We start from the raw sequence: 20,891 nt of genomic DNA, 5'->3' as shown, positions 1-20,891 counted from the left end.
CCCCATGCCGGGGGTCCCGGTCTGTGTCCCCCCCATGTTGGGGGTCCCGGGCTGTGTCCCCCCCATGCCGGGGGTCCCGTTCTGTGTCCCCCCCATGTTGGGGGTCCCGGTCTGTGTCCCCCCATGCCGGGGGTCCCGGGCTGTGTCCCCCCGATACCAGGGGGTCCTGTTCTGTGTCCCCCCGCTGCCGGGGCTCCCGGCATTTGCTCCCCGGCGCTGCCCGCGGGGTGCCGGGGGGGTGCCGTGCCCGTGCCCGTGCCCGGAGCCGCCGCCGCGTCCGCGGTCCCGCCCCCGCCGCCCGGCCCGGCCCCCCGGCTCGGCGCGGCTCCGCTCGGCTCGGCGCGGCGCGGCTCGCTCGGAGCGGGGCGGGCGGAGCCGCTGCCGGTGCCGGCCCCGTGGCGGAGCCGGGGTCCCTCCATGCCGCCATGGCCCCCCGCGCCCCCCGCGCCCCCCGCGCCCTGGCCCTGCTGCTGGCGATCGGCGCCCTCGGTGCGTACCGGGACCGGGACACGCGGCCGGGGCACGGGCGGGGGGCGGATCCGGGGCGGGGGGGGTCCCGGGGGGGCTGCGGACTGGGGGGGCGGGGGGGATCCCCTCACGGGGCCGGATCCCGGTGCTGCTGCCGCCGGGGGGGGGCTGCACCCGGGCGAGGAAGGAGGATCCCCCCGGGCGGGGGCTGATCCCGGTGCGGGGGGGGAGATGCTGTTGATCCCTTCATGGGGAGGGGGGGCATCTGCAGGAGCCAGAGAAGGGCTGGATCTCCCTGCGGGGCGGGCGGGATCCCCTTGCAGGAAGGGCTGGATCCCGTGTGTGGGGCTGGATCCCGTGTGTGGGGCTGGATCCCGTGCGTGGGGCTGCATCTCCCTGCAGGGCGGGCGGGATCCCCTTGCAGGAAGGGCTGGATCCCGTGTGTGGGGCTGGATCTCCCTGCCGGAGCCGGATCCCCTTGCGGCAGGGGCTGGATCCCGTGTGTGGGGCTGGATCTCCCTGCAGGGCGGGCGGGATCCCCCTGCTCGGGGCCGGATCCCTTGCGGCAGGGCTGGATCCCATGTGTGGGGCTGGATCTCCCTGCGGGGCGGGCGGGATCCCCTTGCCGGGGCCGGATCCCTTGCGGCAGGGCTGGATCCCCGCGTGTGCAGGGGGAGCATCTGCAGGAGCAGGGAAGGGCTGGAGCCCGAGCAGGAGGGAGCGGAGGGAGCGGATTCCCTTGCAGGGGCTGGATCCTCTCGGGATTACGGGGTGCACTTGCAGGAGCCGGAGGGGGGTGGATCCCCTTGGAAGGGGCTGGATTCCATTGCAGGGGCAGTCGGGTACCCTTGGAAAGGGCTGGATCCCCTTGCAGGGGCGGGATCTGGGGCTGGCTATGGGGCGCACTCGCAGGAGCCGGGGGAGGGCTGGGTGCTGCTCCGTGTGTCCGGATGGACAGGCGGGCGGCACCCAGGGCTGATCCCCGCGCAAGGGGCCGGATTCCATTGCAGAGGGGCCGATCCCGCCGCAGGGGCCGATCCCGTTGTGTGGAGCCGCAGCGGGGCTGGATCCCCTCGCAGGGATGGGGCGGGAGCGGGGCTGGATCCCAGCACGGGGAGCTGCAGCCACTTGTGTGTGTGCAGAGCACTCAGGAGAATCACAGGGGGTTGGATCTACCGGGGGGGGCTGGATCCCCTTTTGGGGGGGCTGATTTCTTCTGGGCAGGGCTGGCTGCCCTTGCAGTGGGGCAGGATCCCCTTGCAGTGGGGCTGGATCCCTTTGCAGTGGGGCTGGATCCCTTTGGGGGAGGACAGGATCCCTTTCAGGGGGATGGATCCCCTTGAAGGGCAGCTGAGGGGGCAGGGCCGGGGACAGCTTGTGTTGGGGGGCTGTGCTGACAAGGGGGGATCACAGAGTTGGGTGTGAGGGCACCCACAGAGCTGGGGGGCTTCTTTGGGGTTCCCCCCATCGGTCCCCGGGAGAGGCTCAAGGATTGGGGCCCCCAGGTCCTTGTGGTGTATCCAGGTGGGTGCAAGGTGGAGCAGGTCGGGGACCTGTTGGACCCCCCTCGACTGTCACATCCTCCCAGGGGTGCGGGGGCACCTCTGACACCTCTTTCCCTCCTTGCTCCCCGCCAGGATCCGCGTGGCCCCCCCAGAACTCCAGCGCTGGCGAGGGGAGAGCCTGGGAGGGCTCGTTGGAGAGCAGCGCCCCGAAATGGGACCTGGCGAGCGGAGACCCGCCGGGGGCACCCAGCAACAGCACGAGCGCCGGGGGGGCGGCGGCAGGAGCGCAGCTAGAGCCCCCCGGGGGCGGCACGGCCACCACGGAGCCCTCGGCCGTGCCCGACGGGTGCCCGGGCTGCGGCGCCGAGGGCGAGGCCAGCGCCGCGCCCCCCCGAGCCGTCACCTGGCCCGGGGCCGGGGGCGCGGTGCCGGTGGCGCCGGGCAGCCCCGAGGAGCCGGGCAGCGGTGACCGCCCCACGCCGGGGGGCTCCGGGGGGCTCCCGGCCGCGCCGCCGAGCCCCGCCGGGCCCCGCCTCGCCACCGGCCCGGCCGAGGCCGAGTCCGAGCTGCTGCTGGCGGCCGGGGGCTCGGCCGCGCCGCGCACCCCCGTGCTGGGCCGGCCCGGCGCCGCCGGGGGGGACTCGGGGGCCGCCCCCGAGCTCTGGGCCGCCGCCTCCAGCCCGGCCCCGGCGCAGGGCGCCCGCGGCTGGACCGACCTGACGTGGCTGCGGGAGCCGGTCACGGCCGCCACCGGCCCGCCCGAGCCCCCGGCCGACCGCGCGGGCTCCGACATCATCGACGTCGATTACTACGACCTGTTCGAGGGGGGCGAGGGACTGGGGGCCCTCCCCGGGGCCGGCCGGGGCGCGGCGGGCTCGGCGCGGCGCCGGGAGCCCGAGGGGGCGGCCACGCCCTGGGCCCTGCACGAGCTCTACGACGACTTCACGCCCTTCGACGACGCCGATTTCTACCCCACCACCTCCTTCTACGCCGACGGGGACGACGAGGACGAGCTGGAGGACGAGGAGGAGGAGGAGGAAGACGGCGGGCTGGAGGACGAGAACGGCTACAGAGCGCCCGCCTCGGCCGCGCCCGGCCCGCAGGAGCCCCGGCCCACCGGGCACCGCGCCGCCGCCGCCCCGCCGCCGCCCGGGCCGGCCGGGGGCAGCCCCACAGCCTGGCCGCGGCCCGGGGAGCGGGGCCCGCCCGACAACGGCTCCGAGTGCCGGAGCGGCTACGTGCGGCACAACAGCTCCTGCCGCTCCCTCTGCGACCTCGTGCCCAGCTACTGCCACAACGGCGGCCAGTGCTACCTGGTGGAGAGCCACGGGGCCTTCTGCCGGTAAGGGACGGGCCCGCTGGGCTGGGGTGTGGGGCTCGTCATCCCGGGGCTCACCATCCCTGCATTCCATCCCTGCACCCCATCCTGGGGTTCTCCATCCCCTGCACTTCATCCCTGGGGTCTCCATCCCTGCACCACATCCCCTACTCACCATCCCTGTACCCCATCCCTGGGCTCACCATCCCCTATATCCCATGCCCAGTGCTCCCATCCCCAGGCTCTCCATTCCCATGCATCCCATTCCCAGTTTTTCCAGCCCTTGTGCACCCCCACTTTCAGTCTCTCCATACTCCATGCATCCAATCCCTGGGCTCTTCATCCCCCTGTACCCATCCCTGGGATCTCCCCCACCCATGCACCTTAATCCCAGTGCTTCCATCTCCTGCAACCCATTCCTGGCCTCTCCACCCCTTTCACCCCATTCCTGGTCTGTCCCACCCCCTGTACCCATCCCTGGGCTCTCCATTCCCTCTGCCCCATCCCGGGGCTCTCCATCCTCCATGCTCCTCATCCCCGGCCTCTCCATTCTCTGTGCCCCATCCCCGGGCTCTCCATTCTCTGTATTTCATCCCTGGTCTGTCCATTCTCTGTGCTCCATCCCTGAGCTCTCCACTCTCTGTGCTCCATCCCTGAGCTCTCCACTCTCTGTGCTCCTCATCCCTGAGCTCTCCATCCTCCATGCTCCCTCTCTGAGCTCTCCACTCTCTGTGCTCCTCATCCCTGAGCTCTCCATCCCACCTACTCCTCATCCCTGGGCTTGCCATCCTCCATGCATCTCATCCCTGAGCTCTCCCCTCTCTGTGCTCCTCATCCCTGGGCTCTCCCCTCTCTGTGCTCCATCCCTGGGCTCTCCCCTCTCTGTGCTCCTCATCCCCGGTCTCTCCATTCTCTGTGCTCCATCCCCGGGCTCTCCCCTCTCTGTGCTCCATCCCTGGGCTCTCCATGCCCCTGACATCCCGTTCCCAGCCTTTCCATCCTTTTTCACTCCATTCTGCACCTTTTCCACCCGCTGCCCACCCCGTTCCCGGGCTCTGGGTGCCCGCAGCCCCACTCCCGGCATCAAGCGGGGTTTCCCCGTTTCCCCGTTTCCCCGTTTCCCTGCCCCCGGGCGGCGGCTGCCCAGGAATTAGGTCAGGGCCGAGCCTGCGGGGCGGCCGCGCTAATCGGGCCCGGCAGATTGCGCCGGGAGGCGCCGCCGGCTGTGCCGCACGCACCGGGTGTGCCCCCGGCTGGCACCGCGCCCGGGGACGCGGGGGGCGCGGGGACCCTCCCTGCTCCCGCCCGGGAGCCGCTGGTGCGGGGCGTCAGCGCCGTCCGGGGACCCCGAGCCCGCTCCCGGCTGCCCCAGTGTCCCCATCTCGGTCGGTGTCACCCCCTCGGGTGTCACCCGCTCATCCCATCCCCCCAGACCCCCGTAACCCCCGCAGGTACAAACACCGCATCCCCCGGGGATGCTCTGGGCAGGTTTCGGGGCGGGGGACGCGTTTGGGGGCGGGGGACGCCTCTGAGCGCGTCCCCCGGCAGGTGCAACACGCAGGACTACACGTGGCACAAGGGCACTCGCTGCGAGTCCATCGTCACCGACTTCCAGGTGATGTGCGTGGCCGTGGGCTCGGCCGCGCTCGTGGTGCTGCTGCTCTTCATGCTCACCGTGTTCTTCGCCAAGAAGCTCTACCTGCTCAAGACGGAGAACAGCAAGCTGCGCAAGACCAAGTGAGTGGCACTGGGGACCCCGGGCCGGCCCCGCGCACCCCTGCCCTGCTGGTGCCACCGGTGCCATCGGTGCCCCGGGGACGCGGGGACGGTGGGTGGCAGAGCTGCCGCAGGCGGGGACGCGGCTCCTGCTCCGCCGTTAATCCCTGCAAGCCGTTCCTGACTGGCACCAGTTAATCTGCTCCGCTGGGAGCCGGGGACAGCGGCGGGGCGGCCATCGGGGACGGTGCGGCTGGGGACAGGGCTGGGGACAGGGCCGGGGGTGACGGGGAAGGGTTCGGGGTCACACCCCCGCCCCGGCCACTGCTGGCCAGCTCCTGGAGCAGGGAGGAGGGAGCCTGCCCAGCCCGGTCCCTAATGAGCTGTTAATTAGTGTTTGGAAATGCCAAGTGTAATTAGCAGGGAGGCTCCGTGCCAGCTCCCGGGTCTGCCTCTCCAGCCCTGCCCCGGGCTGCCCTTCCCGCTCTCCCGCCCAGAGCCCAGCTACCCCCAAACCCCAGAGCTGGGGGCGCCGAGCCCCCCAAAATGTCACACTGGGCTCCTTTAGCCCCAGCTCAATCCCTGAGGACATTTAGTCCCCAACCTCCGGAGTTCAGGACATTTAAGCCCGTAGATCTCCATCTCTGGATGTACTGAGTCTCCAAGCCCCCCTGACGTGGAGGCGTTTAGCTCCCCAGGTCCTCGGAGCTGGGGGTACAAACCCCCAAACCCCCAGGGCAGGGAGGAGTTATCCCTCCAAATCCCTTAGATCTGGGCGTACAAAACCCCAAACCCCCAGGGCAGGGAAGATTTATCTCTCCAAAGCCCTTAGATTTGGGTATTTAGCCCAGACTTCCATCCCTGCGGACATTTACCCCCCCAGACCTGCAGGGCTGGGAACAATTAACCCCTCCCGACCCAGGGTGACCCCAAAACGCGGGCTGGGCTGCAGGGGGGTCCTGCTCTCAGCCCCAACCCAGGGTGACCCCAAAACGCGGGTGGGGCTGCGGGGGGGTCCTGCTCTCACCCCCAACCCAGGGTGACCCCAAAACGCGGGCGGGGCTGCGGGGGGGTCCTGCTCTCACCCCGCTCTCCTGCCCCACAGATACCGCACCCCGTCCGAGCTGCACAACGACAACTTCTCCCTGTCCACCATCGCCGAGGGCTCCCACCCAAACGTAAGGAGCTGTGTGGCACCATCCCCCCGTCCCTCTTCCTGTCCCATCCCTGTCCCTCTGTCCGGTGACCTCTGACCCCTCCAGGATCCCAGCCATGCGCTCCTGTCCCCACCTGCCCTACAGGCTCACAGCTCTGTCCCCTCGCTGCCGGGTCCCCGCTGACCTACACTGTGCCCAGGCCGGGCAGGGGGGCAGTGCCACCCCCTGTCCCTTCCCGTGCCCTGCTGCCTGTGTGGCTCCCCGGGAGCCGCCATCCCGAGCTCCCGAAGGCCTTGGCTCGGTGTGGGGTGGCGGGGGTGGCTGTGCCGTGTGCAGGGAGGGGACAGCGGGGCAGGCGATGCTCCCTGGCTGTGGCACGGCCGGCGGGAGCAGCGGATGGCCGCGGGTGCTGGAGGGTGACACGCTCCGGGTGCTGCCCTGGTTGGGGCGCCCCCCGGCACCCCCGGCACCCAACCTGCTGTCTTTGACTCGGAACAGAGAGAAGCGAAGGGCTTTGCGGAGCCGGAGGAGGAGCGTAGGTCCCTTTAGCCTCCCCCACCCACGCCGGTGTTCCCCGTCTTGCGACCGCCTTTAGCAGCCCTAGCCGCCCTGGCAGGAGGCTCCGGGGCCGGCTCCGCCCCGCTGCCGACGGGATCAGCCTCGGGATGCGCTCGGTGCCGCTCCCCGCACGGCCCCGGCCCTCCGGGGCTGGGGGCTCGGCACACGGTGCCTGGGACGCGGCAGCACTGCGAGGATGAGGAGGGGTCAGCAGGGTCAGCGCCCTCCGGAAAGGGGTTTTTGGGGGTCCTGCAGCCAATGGCACCAGCTCCGGACTGGTCACTGCCCAGGAGATGGGATCCTGTCCCCGTGTGACGCCGGCCCTTGGGTGTCCCCGTCCATCTGCTGCTCTCCGTGTGGCACCGGAACCAGCACGGCCCGGCCCGGCCCTGCTCTGCCCTGCCCTGCCCTGCCCTGCCTTGCTCTGCCCTGCCCTGCTCTGCCCTGCCCTGCCCTGCCCTGCCCTGCCCTGCCCTGCCCTGCCCTGCCCAGCCCTGCCCTGCCCTGCCCTGCCCTGCCCTGCCCTGCCTGCCCTGCCCTGCCCTGCCTGCCCTGCCCAGCCCTGCCCTGCCCGGCCCTGCCCTGCCCTGCCCTGCCCTGCCTTGCTCTGCCCTGCCCTGCTCTGCCCTGCCCTGCCCTGCTCTGCCCTGCCCTGCCCTGCTCTGCCCTGCCCTGCCGTGCCCGGCCCTGCCCTGCCCTGCCCTGCCCTGCCCTGCCCTGCCTGCCCTGCCCTGCCCTGCCCTGCCCTGCCCTGCCTTGCTCTGCCCTGCCCTGTCCTGCCCTGCCCTGCCCTGCTCTGCCCTGCCCTGCCCTGCCTGCCCTGCCCTGCCCCACAGCTGGTGTCGGTGTCGGTGCCGGTGCCCACAGCCGGTGTCGGTGCTGGTGCCAGTGCCCACAGCCGGTGCCAGTGCCCACAGCCGGTGCCGGTGCCCACAGCCGGTGTCGGTGCTGGTGCCAGTGCCCACAGCCGGTGCCGGTGCCCACAGCCGGTGCCGGTGCCGCCCGTGCCTGCCGGGGGTGCGGGCCCGGCCCCAGAGCGGAGGATGCTGCAGCGGGGGCACCCCGGGAAGAGGCATGCCCGGCTTTGCCAGCGGCGCGGCGCGGGGGCACGGGCTGTACGCTGAGGAACCGCAATAAAGCCGCCCCCTCTGGGCTCCTGCCAAGGCCGCCGGTGGCTGCTTGTCGCGGGGACGAGGCGATGCGAACGGCCGCGGGAACCGGGCGGGGACGGTGGGCGGGTGGCCGGGGGGATGCGGTGCCCGAGGCTGGCACGGGCTCCAGGCTGGCACAGCTCCGGGGCGCTTTGGGAGCTGAGGTGGGGAGGCTGTGCTGGGGACGGCGCCACCGCGGGGGTTTGGACCCCGTCCCTGTGCTGCGAGCGCCGCGGGCCCCCCGTGCCGCCATCCGGGCTGGGAGGGGACATTTGTCCCCCCGGTGCCTCCCTGCAAGGGGACGTGGTGCCCTCGCTGTGCCTCGCCCCATGCCCGCCCTGCCCTGACCCCCCTCTCTCCCGCAGGACGACCCCAGCGCTCCCCACAAGCTGCAGGACTCGCTGAAATCCTGCCTGAAGGACGAGGAGCCGTTCAACATCCACAACTCGACGTCGCCCAAGCACGAGGGCGGCAAGGGCGAGCCGGAGGCGGGCGAGCTGAACTGCCTCCAGAACAACCTGACGTGAGCGGCGGGCCCGGGGCGGCGCAGAGCGGGGAGCCGCGCTCGGGTCCCCACGGCGCAGCCTCCCCTCCGCCCCGCGTCCCTCCCGCTCCGTGGCATGCTTTGGTGTGTTTTGTACCGAGGAAAACAAAAATTCCAGTGATAATTCGGCCGTGTCGTGGGGGTGTTTGGTTCGTGCTCCGTGTCTCTCGCTTGGGTTCGTTCCGCGCTGTGATTTCTAAACCTTTGCCGTCCCGCAACTGACTTTTTTTGTACTTTTGCCCCACTTTTTTTGAAATACAGGTAAAAACCGACAAAAAAGGTGAAAAAAAAAAAAAGTAAGATCTTGAAATAAATAAACTTTTTTTTTTTTTTAAAGTTAAGCCTCTTGCCGGTGCCTGCGATCTCCCAGCATGGCCATTCACGTCTCCCGATGGGGATTGAGGCCCTGCTTCCACAGGGTCCCATCTGAGCATCACCGGGGGCGTGGGTGCCTGGTCCCCCCTTGTCACCCTCTGCAGGCACCTTCCCGCCTCTGCCAGGCCAGGGTGCAGCCCATCCTGCCACCCTGGACACGCTTGGGAGCAGCTGGGACACCCCGGGATGTCTGGTGGAGGAGCCTGGGCTGCTCCAGGGGTTTTTGCTCCAGCCCTGTCCCCATAAGGTCCCCCCAAACAAGGCGGCTGCACACGGGGTGATGGCTCCCAGCCACTCCTGCTTCTCCTTCAGGGGAGCTGCCCAGGGTCGGATTTGGGCTCTCCCAGGGTTATCCCCCCCCAGCTCCCAGTTTCCATCTGCATGGAGAGGAACCGGTGCCACCGTCCCAGTGGCTTTGGCAAGGCCAGGTCCCTGTGGCCATCCCCTGGCACCGAGCATGGCACAGGGATCTCCCCAGGGACCCCAGCACTGTCACCACCCTCCCCTCGTGGCTCCCTCTTGCTTCCAGCAGGAACCGATCTCTCCTGGGTTGGGATTCAGCCCCGTGCCAGCGCTCGGGGTTCCCTGGAGAGGGGACACGAATCCATCCATCCATCACCGACACGAATCCATCCATCACGGCACGGAGTGAGGGGTGCGGCACCTCGGGGCCGGGGCAGCCACAGCCCCGCGGGCACGGATGCTCCGAGGCCTCCTGGGAGCCGCTGAATAATCAATTCGCGCCTTGCTGGGCACATTAAGAACGAGGAGCGGTGTTGGGACCGGCAGCCGGGACCGGCGGGCTCACCGCTGTGGGATCCTCAAATCTCCTCCCTGGCTGCAGCATTTCCATCACCTGCCACAAACTGCTGCAAGAAACCGGCGGGTGTGGGCTCTGCCAGCCCCTTCCAGCGCAGGACAGCAGCTCTAGGACAGGTAAAGGCATGGATAAAGCACTGGGAACGTGGACACTGCAATGGAAATGGTGGGATGAGGACAGGTAAAGGCATGGATAAAGCACTGGGAACGCGGACACTGCAATGGAAATGGTGGGATGAGGACAGGTAAAACCACAGATAAAGCACTGGGAACGTGCAATGGAAAGGGTGGGATGAGGAGAGGGAGGTGGTGGTGGGGCAGAGAGGAGATGCTGATGTCTGAGCAAACCCCGAGGGCAGGTGGGATGCCCTGGCACGGGCAGAGCTGGGCATAAGCTTCCCGTGGGATGGGAGGGAGGGAAAGGGAGCTGGGATGGGATGGGCATCGCTGTGACAGGAGAGGATCTGTGCTCGTGTATGAGGAGAAGAAACGGCTGTGTAGGGACAGGGATCTTGGAGGGGATTGGGAATCCCAGAGTGATGCAGTTCTGGAGGTGAGGCAGGGCAGAGGGCAGAAGGGGCACTGCAGCAAGGGGAAGGCCACCCCCCATCCCCAGGTGCCCTTGGAGGCAGTCAGTGAGGTGGGAATGCAGGGACACACGAGGTGGGCTGGGGCAGCCAGGGAGGGGGTCCAGCTGGGGCTGGTGGGACCTGGAATCCGTCTGCTCGTCACTGGGATCCTCCCTTACAGCGCCTGTGGGTCTGTCCAGCTGGGCACTGCCCGGGGGGACACTGGCCATGGTGTCACCAAGTGTCACAGTGTGGAGGTGAGGCTGGCACAGCACATTGGGGACAATGGGACAGAGCCACCATGGAGGTGAGGGTGACACAGCGCAGCCCCTCCATCCCAGCACAGCACATCCACCATGGCTGGTGTCACTGTGCAGGTGACACTGGCACAGCACATCCACCGTGGATGGTGTCACTGTGCAGGTGACACTGGCACAGCACACCCACCATGGCTGGTGTCACTGTGCAGGTGACACTGGCACAGCACATCCACCATGGCTGGTGTCACTGTGCAGGTGACACTGGCACAGCACATCCACCATGGCTGGTATCACTGTGCAGGTGACACTGGCACAGCACACCCACCATGGCTGGTGTCACTGCGCAGGTGACACTGGCACAGCACATCGTGCAGAGTGTCACCACAGAACTGAGGGTGACATGGCACAGACCCATCCATCCTGGAGGTGCCACACAGAGGTGCCACCTTGGAGTGGTGCCCACATTCCCTCCCCACCCGTGTTTGTCCCTCCCAAGGAGCCCAGCGTGGCCGGTGGGCAGTGGTGGGACAGTCCCCTCTGCAAGGCCAGGCAGCGGCTCCTCTGTTTTGGGGCCATGGGGATGACCCACAGAGGAGCCCTGGATTCAGGAGCCATCCTCAGCTCCAGCTGCCCACCCCCACGGGCTGTAGGGGCTGGGATTCAGGACCAAAGTGGGTCACAAGGATTCCAGCAGGTTTAAGGATGCTCCTGCTCATGCCCACGTTGGGAGCACTGGGGGGTTTGTCCCCGTGTCCCCCAGCTCTGGGACATTGCTCTGAGCCCATCACTCCCCCAGGCTGCTCCCTCAGACCCTACTCACCTTCCAGGTGTGCTCCTGCTTGCCTCGGGAGGGCACAGCCTCGGTTCCTGCCTCTGGGTCAGCGTCCCTCGTTGTGTCTCCGTGCGCCTCGGGGCTGCCAGCCCAGCCCAGCCCAGCCCAGCCCAGCCCAGCCCAGCCCAGCCCAGCCCAGCCCAGCCCAGCCCAGCCCAGCTCTCATCCCCTCTGCCTGTCCAGGGGAGGGAGCAGCGAGGCTCGGAGCGCCCGGGGCTGTCTGAGAGCTCCATCAGTGCCCAATGGACACGGCACAGGGCAGGGAGCAGCTGGCACACGGCACAGGGTGGGGAGCAGGCACCCCGAGCCGCCTGCACCGGCCCTGCTCAGGAATGTGCCTCCAGCCAGCAGAGCAACACATGGGCTTTCATCACAGGCCTAATCATGGGATGCAGAGAGGCCAGGGCTATTAAATTTCAATGCTTGGCTGGTTGGCTGGGAGGGAGATGGGCCCATTGCGGGCAGCCAGGGCTGGCACGGGGAAGGGAGCTGGCACGGGCAGCGGCGCTGCCCTCCTCTCTCCGCCGTCCTCTTTTCTCTCCCAGACACAGAACAGGACCAGAGCCACGACCCCGAGACAAGGAGCCTTTCTTCCCCTGACAGGCTCCGGCTGCCCGAGACAAAATATCCGGAGCTGGGATTCACTGGGCGAGTCCTGATTCACAAACGGGGCCCGACTCACCAGCCCAGGGTCCTGATTCACAAACAGGGCCCGACTCACCAGCCCAGGGTCCTCATTCACCAAACGGGGCCCAGTTCACCAGCCCAGGGTCCCCATTCACCAAACGGGGCCCAGTTCACCAGCTCAGGGTCCTGATTCACCAAACAAGGCCCAGTTCACCAGCCCAGGGTCCCCATTCACCAAACGGGGCCCAGTTCACCAGCCCAGGGTCCCCATTCACCAAACGGGGCCCAGTTCCCCAGCCCAGGGTCCTGATTGACCAAACGAGGCCCAGTTCACCAGCTCAGGGTCCTCATTCACCAAATGGGGCCCAATTCATAGCCCAGGGTCCTGATTGACCAAACAGGGCCCTGCTCACCAGCCCAGGGTCCCCATTCACCAACCAAGGATCCACATTCATGGTCTGAGTCCACATTCACCAGCTGAGAGTCCCCATCACTGGCTGAGTCTTCAATGGCCAAAAGTCCCCACTCCCCCACCAAACCTTGATTCAGCAGCCAAGTGTCTGGATCCACCATGGTTCAGCTGGTTCAGCTCATCCATTTCTCTTCCTTCCAGCTCTCTTTGCTGCCCAGGAGCATGAGGGGCTGGAGAAGGAGGTGGCAGCAGCTCAGTGGTCCCCATCAGCCCCTGCACACCCCAAACTGTGCCCGACACCTTTGGACTCTGCTCTGCTGGGATCACAGGTTGGTCTGCCCCTCCCTGGTGCCAGGAGCTGGCACTGCCATGCCTGTCCCTTGTGCCCTCCTGGACCCCTCTGAGGACATTTCCTTGCCTGAGGGCTGCCCCACACTCTTTCCCTTGGTGAATTTTTGGGACACGAGGCAGGCTGTGTCCCTTCCCTTGCCTGGTGCCTCTGTGCCCCATCTTCCACCCTGGCACAGCCTGGCTGCAGTCACACACAGCCACAGCGGTGGGCTGCATCTCACCCCTCCTGTCCCAGCTCCCAGGGAAGCAGGTCAGGCTTGAGGAACCATCCCCAAACCCTTCTGACCGTCCCTGGGAGCAGCTCTGCTGACCCCAGCACAGAAACCCTGTGTGGGGAACCCCAGGATGATTCCCATGAGCCAGAGGGTCCCTGTGGGGAGCTCCTGGAGCAGCTCTGGTGACGCCCTGGTGTCCCACCAGAGCTGGGCTGCCTCCTGGCTGGGAGGGGCTGCCACTGGAGCTTGTGCAGCCAGGGAGCTCCAGGGGATCCCAGTGTTTAGTGCAGGGAAATACCAATTACTCATCACCCACAGCCCGGCTGCGGCAGGGAGCGATTCCAGCACTAAACCCGCTCCACGCTGGATTTAAAGAGAGGAGAAAAGCAAAATCCTCTTAACTTTGTGACCTGTAAAATGCCCAGTGTGGGAACGAGGAGCTGGGCATGCGCCCGCCGAGGGCTGGGCTGGCCGTGGGCACGGCAGCTGCTCTGTGTCACCACTGTCACCACTGGGCTGGCTGGTGCCACTGGGAGGGGACAGAGCAGGGCACGGCCAGCAACCAGCACCAAGACTGCCTTGGGACACAGGCACAGCAGGAAAAGGGGCCAAGCTGAGCGTGGAGCAGCCAAGCTCCCACCCCTCTCGGAGAAAAGGGAGAAACAAAGACAAGGGGCACTGAGAGGTTTGGAGAAGTGGGAAGCAGGATCTGGGGGGAGGCAGGATCAGAAGTGAAAGGAGTAAAGGAAACTGGAGGGACTTCAAAGGAACGCTGCAAGCAGCACACACAGGAGCCATCCCAATAGGAAACGGAGCAGGAACCAGCCTGGCTGCATCACAAGCTCCTCACTGACCCCAGGCTCGAGAAAAAACGCTTGTGGGAAGTGGGAACTAGGTCAAATTACTAAGGGCACTTACAAGGGGAGCATAAGCATGTGGGGAGACATCAGAAAGGCCAAATTGAGATGGAAATGGGGAGGAATCATTAAGGAGAAGAAGAAAAGGCTCCATCAGCAGAAGGACAATGAGCAGGGGAGCATTGGTCTGGACCCAGGGAAGGAGGAAGGCGGCTGGCAGAGGAGGCTGGGAACTCAACAGGATAACTGGCTTGCTTTAAAGCCTCTTAAAACGCCCAGCCTTTAGAGGTGCCAAGTGCCAGCAGATGCCCACCACAATAATGAGGTGCTGTGCTGCCACCGAGAGAGCGGCGACTGCAAAAATGGGAATATTGAACAGCACTCCCAGGCTGCTTCCAGCTCCCAGAACTTCATCCCGGGGTTCTTATAAAAATGGGAATATTGAACAGCTCCCAGAACTTCATCCCGGGGTTCTTATAAAAATGGGAATATTGAACAGCACTCCCAGGCTGCTTCCAGCTCCCAGAACTTCATCCCGGGGTTCTTATAAAAATGGGAATATTGAACAGCTCCCAGAACTTCATCCCGGGGTTCTTATAAAAATGCACACCCTGACTGCTTCTGACTCTCAGGACTTCATCCTGGTTCTTGTAAAATGGGAATATTGAACAGCACTCCCAGGCTGCTTCCAGCTCCCAGAACTTCATCCTGGTTCTTATAAAAGTGGGAATATTGAACAGCACACCCAGACTGCTTCCAGCTCCCAGAACCTCATCCTGGTTCTTATAAAAATGGGAATATTGAACAGCACTCCCAGGCTGCTTCTGGCTCTCAGAACCTCATGCCGGGGTTCTTGTAAAAATGGGAATATTGAACAGGTCTCAGAACCTCATCCTGGTTCTTGTAAAAATGGGAATATTGAACAGCACTCCCAGGCTGCTTCTGGCTCTCAGAACCTCATCCTGGTTCTTATAAAAATGGGAATATTGAACAGCACACCCAGACTGCTTCTAGCTCCCACAACCTAATCCTGGGGTTCTTATAAAAATGGGAATATTGAACAGCACACCCAGACTGCTTCCAGCTCTCAGAACCTCATCCTAGTTCTTGTAAAAATGGGAATATTGAACAGCACTCCCTGACTGCTTCCAGCTCTCAGAACCTCATGCTGGGATGCTTAGAAAACCACATAAAGCAACCTGGGAGCTGTTTGGTGGAAGCCAGCTGAAGCCACCTGGGAGCTGTTTGGTAGCACAGGGGATGGCTGAGGGTTTACAAGAGCAGCTCCAGTTTGGGACAGGTCATGTAAAGAAAAATGGAAGCCACGGGAGAAAGTCCAGGAGAAGAGAGATCCAGGAAAGAGTGGTGGGCCGTGGGGAGAGCTGGAGAGCCAGGGACACATGGGAACAGTGTCTGAAGGACTCCCCAGTTCCCTGACAGGAGGGGACAGCTGAGGGGGTCAGGCTCTGCTCCCACGGAACAGGGACAGGACAAGGGAGAACAGCCTCAAGCTGTGCCAATGGTTCAGGCTGAATATTGGGCAAATCCCTTCAGGAAAGGGCTGTCCAGCCCTGGCACAGCTGCCCAGAGCTACCCCTGGATCCCTGGCAGTGCCCAAGGCCAGGCTGGATGGGGCTTGGAACACCTGGGACAGTGGGAGGTGTCCCTGGAATGGGATGAACTTTAAGGTCCCTTGCCACCCACCCCACTCCAGAACTCGGTGGTTCGATCTGTGTGTGCAATTTGCTTCTATTAAAGGAATCTGCAGCCATCCTGCAGGAGCACCCAGGAGTCTCCATCACCTTTTGCCGGGAGCTACAGAAATGCAGTGTGAAAATGCAGCTCTGGTGTCAGAGCTGAGAATCTCACACGGAGGCAAGAGACGGCAGATGGGACAATCTGGTGGGCTGAGGAGCAGTGAGACAACACTGCCTGCCAGGGCACACAGGAGCAGCCAGACCTGGTGTGGGGCTCTGTGGGAAAAGAGGGGATTTCAGGAAGGATTTGGGAGAAAATGCAGAGATTCTTTTTGTAGCTTCCAAACTCCAGGTGTGTGTGGTGATCAGGGCTGGGATCCAGGTGTGGGCTAGAAGAGGAGCTCTGATGGGATCTCATTCAGGCTGCTGAGTGCTGTGCATGGGATCAGTGGGAAGAGGAGAGAGCAGGAAAAAGGAGCTGGGAGAGGGAGGTGGAAATGCTGCAAAGCGTGGGGAGAGGGGAAAAGCAGGATGGGGCAAAATGAGGAGAAGGGGCAGCCAAAGGAGAAGGTAGAGTGAGCAATGGGGAGGCACAGAGGAGCTGGCAGAGGGCAGTGGCTTCGGGCAGCCCAACACCTGGCTCTGGGACAGGGGACAGTGCTTTCCCTGCTGGCTCTGATCCCCCTGGCTCTCAGCCACCCTCAGTCCCACCCTGCTCACTGCCATCCTCAGGGCCCTGGTGGTGCCCTGCCAGGACAGCTGAGGGGCTCCATGCTGGAGCCAGCACGGTTCCCAGGGCTTCTCCAGTCTCCTGAAAAGGCCTGGAGATCCCTCGTGGAGAGCTAGTAGCACTCTGCTTTGAAATGGTGCAGTGAATTCTAAAGGTGAGCTGAGAACTGCATCCAAACCGGTTTGTATTTCTGCTTTTCTCCCTGCTCCACAAAGGCAGTGAATCGTTCTCCACAGCCAGGAGCAATCAGCAAGAGCAGCACGGCTAAACCCAGGGAAGGAAGGGATGAGGGGTGGGGATGAGGGGGCTGGGAAGGAATGCCAGGCAGGGTGTGGAGCCGTGGCTGCCCGGGTTTCTGGGGCAGGCTGGGCAAACATCTGCCAGGGAAGGTCGGGGCTGAGCGGATTGTGCTGGTGGCAGGTGCTGCTTCATCCCAGCGACCTCTCGGGCTCCCTCCGGCCTCATGCTCAGTGATCCTGCTTTTCTTCCACCAGAAATGCCAGCCCGGCCCTCCCCTCCCTCTGCCAGAGCGGGCACAGCAGGTTTATCAGCTCAGTCCTCGTCATTTTTGCCAACGTTTTTCACAGTTGCTCCTTTCACCACGGATACATTTGTTTATGTGGATACAAGCAAGCAAAAAGTGAGATTTAAAATGGGAAAAAACAAACATCCATTTCCTCTGTTTTTCTTGTATTTTGCAGGTGTATCAGTCTCCCATGAAATCTTCCAGCAGGAGGAGTACCCCGAGGTGGGAATAACTCCATCCTGAAGGTTTGGCCTCAGGCAAATTGTAGAAAGAGAAGGTAAGGGAGGGAGACAGGAACTGATGCTGCTCCGTGGTTTTGTTGGAGTCTTTTAAAGGCAGCTCAGGTGTCCTGGCCATTTTACCGTGCCCTCAGGATCTAAATCCACGTTTATTTTCCTTGTCCCATCCTTTGTGCTTTGCCCCTGCAGCCCAGCCTGGATTATTCCACAATGTGCAGCCTCTGGATGACAGAGCAGAGTGTTTGTGAATAACTGCACAGAAGTAGGGAAAAAAACCACTGCAGAACAGATAAAACCAATCAATCTTGCAGCGTTTGAGGTGATTCCCAAGAGCCTGGCAGGGAAGGGGAGCTAAACCCACCAGGTTCATGATGTGAGTGTGTGGAAAATGATTTTTAGGGAGAAAACACTTTGATTTACCTGGAGGATTTGGTTTCACTGGCAGCGTTTTTCCCAACCCTGCCCAGCTAAAGGAGAGGGGAAGGCCCAGAAGAGGCAGGTTTTCCCTGAGTTTTCCTAGAGAAAAGGCTGTGGGGAGGCAGGAGGGCTGGAGGCACACCCTGCCTGTCCCACCGCAGGGACCTCTCGCTTGCCTCAGCAGCTCTTTCCAAACTCCGCATTCCTGCAGAGAAATCCAGCGTTCGGCTCATCCATTATTCCTTCCAGCTGCTCTTTGCGGCGTGGGGCGGGCACTGGGGAGGTGGGATTTATCCCGAACGCGTCCCCTCCTTTTCTTCCCTGCCCATTGACTCGGCCAACATCTGCTCGCGTTAACCCTCGCTGGCCCCGCGGCTCCGGGGACCCTTTCTGGCCGCAGAGCACTCGGCATTGTGTCAGCCACAGCCGGGGTGTCCCGGGAGCAGAAACCCCTCCTTTTGCTGGGCTGGAGCGGCATCTGTGCACTAAAATCCATCCTGGAGGGCTCAGCAAAAAGCAACAGTCGCGGGAGGTAAATCAAAGTGTTCTCTCCCTAAAAATCATTTTCCACACACTCACATGATGAAACCTGGTGGGTTCATCTCCCCTTCACTGCCAGGCTCTTGGGAATCACCTCAAACACTGCGAGATTGATTGGTTTTATCTGTTCTGCAGTGGTTTTTTCCCTACTTTTGGGTGTGAATTGCTTTTCACCCACTGCTCTGCCGTAGGGGCTCCACTGGGAGCAGCGTGGATACCTATGGATCCCATATGGCTCCTCTGGGAAGCAGCTCCACCATAAATACTGGAAATAGGCACGGAGCAGATGGGAGGGAAGGGGCACCGGTTTTAACAGCAAATTCCTCCCTGCTTCACACGGTAACAAATGGGAAGGGATATATGAGGAAGGACGAGAGGTGTCGGCAGGGATGCAGCGCACTTTGCATGCGGCTCCGCTCCCCTTCCCGCTGACGGGAGAAGAAGGGAGGATTTTACGTTTCATTTACGAGGCATTCCGGGCTCTGCGGCTCGCCAAGAGCCGGAGGGAAGTGCCACAGGGAGGGAGCGAGGGAGACGTGACAGCGCACACAAAGGGAGCCCGAGCGGCGGCTCCGCTCGCATACCAATGCGGCAGGTGGGGACAGCTCCGGGACAGCTCCGGGAGAGGCCCGGGACAGCTCCGGGACAGGTCCAGGACAGGTTCGGGACAGGTCCGGGACAGCTCCAGGGACAGCTCCGGGACACCTGCAGGGACAGCTACGGAACAGCTCCGGGACAGCTCCGGGACAGCTCCGGGAGAGGCCCGGGACAGGTCCGGGACAGGTCTGGGACAGGTCCAGGGACAGCTCCGGGGACAGGTCCGGGACAGCTCCGGGACAGGTCCGGGAGAGGCCCGGGACAGGTCCAGGACAGGTCCGGGGACAGGTCTGGGACAGGTCCGGGACAGCTCCAGGGACAGCTCTGGGGACAGCTCCAGGGACAGCTCTGGGGACAGCTCTGGGGACAGGTCCGGGACAGCTCCAGGGAAAGCTCCGGGAGAGGCCCGGGACAGCTCTGGGGACAGCTCCGGGAGGGGCCCGGGACAGGTCCAGGACAGGTCCGGGACAGCTCCGGGGACAGCTCTGGGACAGGTCCAGGGACAGGTCTGTGACAGCTCCGGGACAGCTCCAGGGACAGCTCCGGGACAGGTCCGGGACAGCTCCAGGGACTGCCCAGGGACACCTCCAGGGACTGCCCCGGGCCCGGTGACCCCTGGGCCGGCAGAACGGGTTCTCACAGCCCGGTGATCCCGGATCCAGCCCCAAGAACTAACCACGGGATGGGCATCCAGCCCCGGGGCCAGGCTCTCCGGGAGGAATTCCGGATCCAGCCCCAAGAACTAACCACGGGACGGGCATCCAGCCCCAGGGCCAGGCTCTCCGGGAGGAATTCCGGATCCAGCCCAGGCAGGGAGTGGCTCCTGCGCTGCCGGGACCCGAGCGGGGATCCAGGCCCTGAACAAAAGCAAAGCTTTGATCTGGGCTCCTAAAGAAGCTTCCAGCCCCTGGTTCTACAGGACGGAAGGCACTGAAGGGAAGCAGAGAGGGACCCCGAGCTGGGCTGGAGAGCAGGATGGGGAATTTTAAAGGGAACACACACACACACACAAACATCGGGATTAAGGGCAGGAGAACGGCCGCAGTGCCTCAGCCAAACCCTCACACTGCCCATCTTCCCCACAGGAATCGTTCTGTGGGAAGGTGAGAGAGCACCTCTCGTGTTCCCACTGCTCTCTGCCCAGCAATATGCAGCTCAGCGGCTTCCCCAGGTGGTCACAGCCCCACTTTCCACAGGCTCGTCCCCTTCTCCCGTGGAGCCCCGGTGCCAGCCCCACAGCGTCCCTCAGCAGCGCCTCCGTCCCTCGCTCCCTGCTCTTCTCCCATCGTGGGATGCCCCCTAATGCTCGCAGCGCAGCATCCCGGCCTCCCGCCGCGTGTCAGCACGAACCGGGCTCCAGAATCCTCTCTCCAGCCCCCCTGGTACATTCCGGGCTCCAGAATCCTCTCTCCAGCCCCCCTGGTACATTCTGGGCTCCAGAATCCTCTCTCCAGCTCCATCACATCTCTCAGCAGCACAATCCCTGTTTCCATGATGAAACTAATCGTGAGAGGTTACAAAAGCTTTGCTGGAGTGAATGGAAAGGTGAATTAAGCGCCAGAAAACTCAAATTCGGGCTCGGAGGCAAAAAATGACACCAGAGAATGTGGATTTTGGTGGTTATGGGCTGTAAATTTGCTGTTACTGCAGATAATTTTTAGCGTGTTCAGCACTTCCCAAATGTGCTGATAGTGAAAAGGAAACAGCGAGAGAGTAACAGACCCCTCACAAATCCCCCGTGTCCCAAAGCGTCCGTGATGCTTCTCGGATGGATTAAATGTGCCACACAGGGGTCTGGAAAGGGCAGGTCTGTGACAGGGCTCGGGGTGACCAGCGCCACCAGGGCAGCTGGGCCAGCCCTGATGGGGGGAACGGGGAGCCAGGGTGTGCCTCTAGGAACAGTGGGATCATGGGGATCCAGCCTCATTAATTAATAATGGGAACGGGGATCCAGGCCCAGGGTGTGCCTCTGGGAACAACGGGATCATGGGGATCATGGGGATCATGGGGATCCAGCCTCATTAATTAATAATGGGAACGGGGATCCAGGCCCAGGGTGTGCCTCTGGGAACAACGGGATCATGGGGATCATGGGGATCCAGCCTCATTAATTAATAACAGGAACGGGGATCCAGGCCCAGGGTGTGCCTCTGGGAATAACGGGATCATGGGGATCCAGCCTCATTAATTAATAATGGGAACGGGGATCCAGGCCCAGGGTGTGCCTCTGGGAACAACGGGATCATGGGGATCATGGGGATCATGGGGATCCAGCCTCATTAATTAATAATGGGAACGGGGAGCCAGTGCCAGGGTGTGCCTCTGGGAACAGCGGGATCATGGGGACCCAGCCTCATTAATTAATGATGGGAACGGGGATCCAGACCCAGGGTGTGCCTCTGGGAACGGCG

General features: G+C 63.7%; 1 protein-coding gene and 2 long non-coding RNA genes across 3 annotated transcripts; all 3 read left to right on the top strand.

The window, feature by feature from the left end:
• The first annotated feature begins 390 nt into the window (after positions 1–390).
• Positions 391–8,543, top strand: CSPG5 (chondroitin sulfate proteoglycan 5). The gene is made up of 5 exons (XM_058045508.1): positions 391–489; positions 2,106–3,315; positions 4,840–5,028; positions 6,113–6,185; positions 8,239–8,543. The coding sequence occupies exons 1-5, from the start codon at positions 426–428 to the stop codon at positions 8,398–8,400; spliced, it is 1,698 nt and encodes a 565-aa protein (XP_057901491.1). The 5' UTR covers positions 391–425; the 3' UTR covers positions 8,401–8,543.
• LOC131097026 (uncharacterized) lies at positions 7,563–7,885 on the top strand. The gene is made up of 2 exons (XR_009116022.1): positions 7,563–7,592; positions 7,681–7,885. It is a non-coding gene; the product is annotated as an uncharacterized LOC131097026 (long non-coding RNA).
• A 7,640-nt stretch (positions 8,544–16,183) lies between the features above and the next one.
• On the top strand, positions 16,184–20,198 carry LOC131097020 (uncharacterized). Its single transcript, XR_009116020.1, has 3 exons — positions 16,184–16,315; positions 16,656–16,964; positions 19,566–20,198. It is a non-coding gene; the product is annotated as an uncharacterized LOC131097020 (long non-coding RNA).
• The last annotated feature ends 693 nt before the right edge of the window (positions 20,199–20,891 follow it).

This window comes from Melospiza georgiana, chromosome 1 (genome assembly GCF_028018845.1).
Source record: "Melospiza georgiana isolate bMelGeo1 chromosome 1, bMelGeo1.pri, whole genome shotgun sequence".
Lineage (NCBI taxonomy): Eukaryota > Metazoa > Chordata > Aves > Passeriformes > Passerellidae > Melospiza > Melospiza georgiana.
Note: the sequence above shows the minus strand (reverse complement) of the source record. Positions and strands in the feature narration are given on the sequence as shown.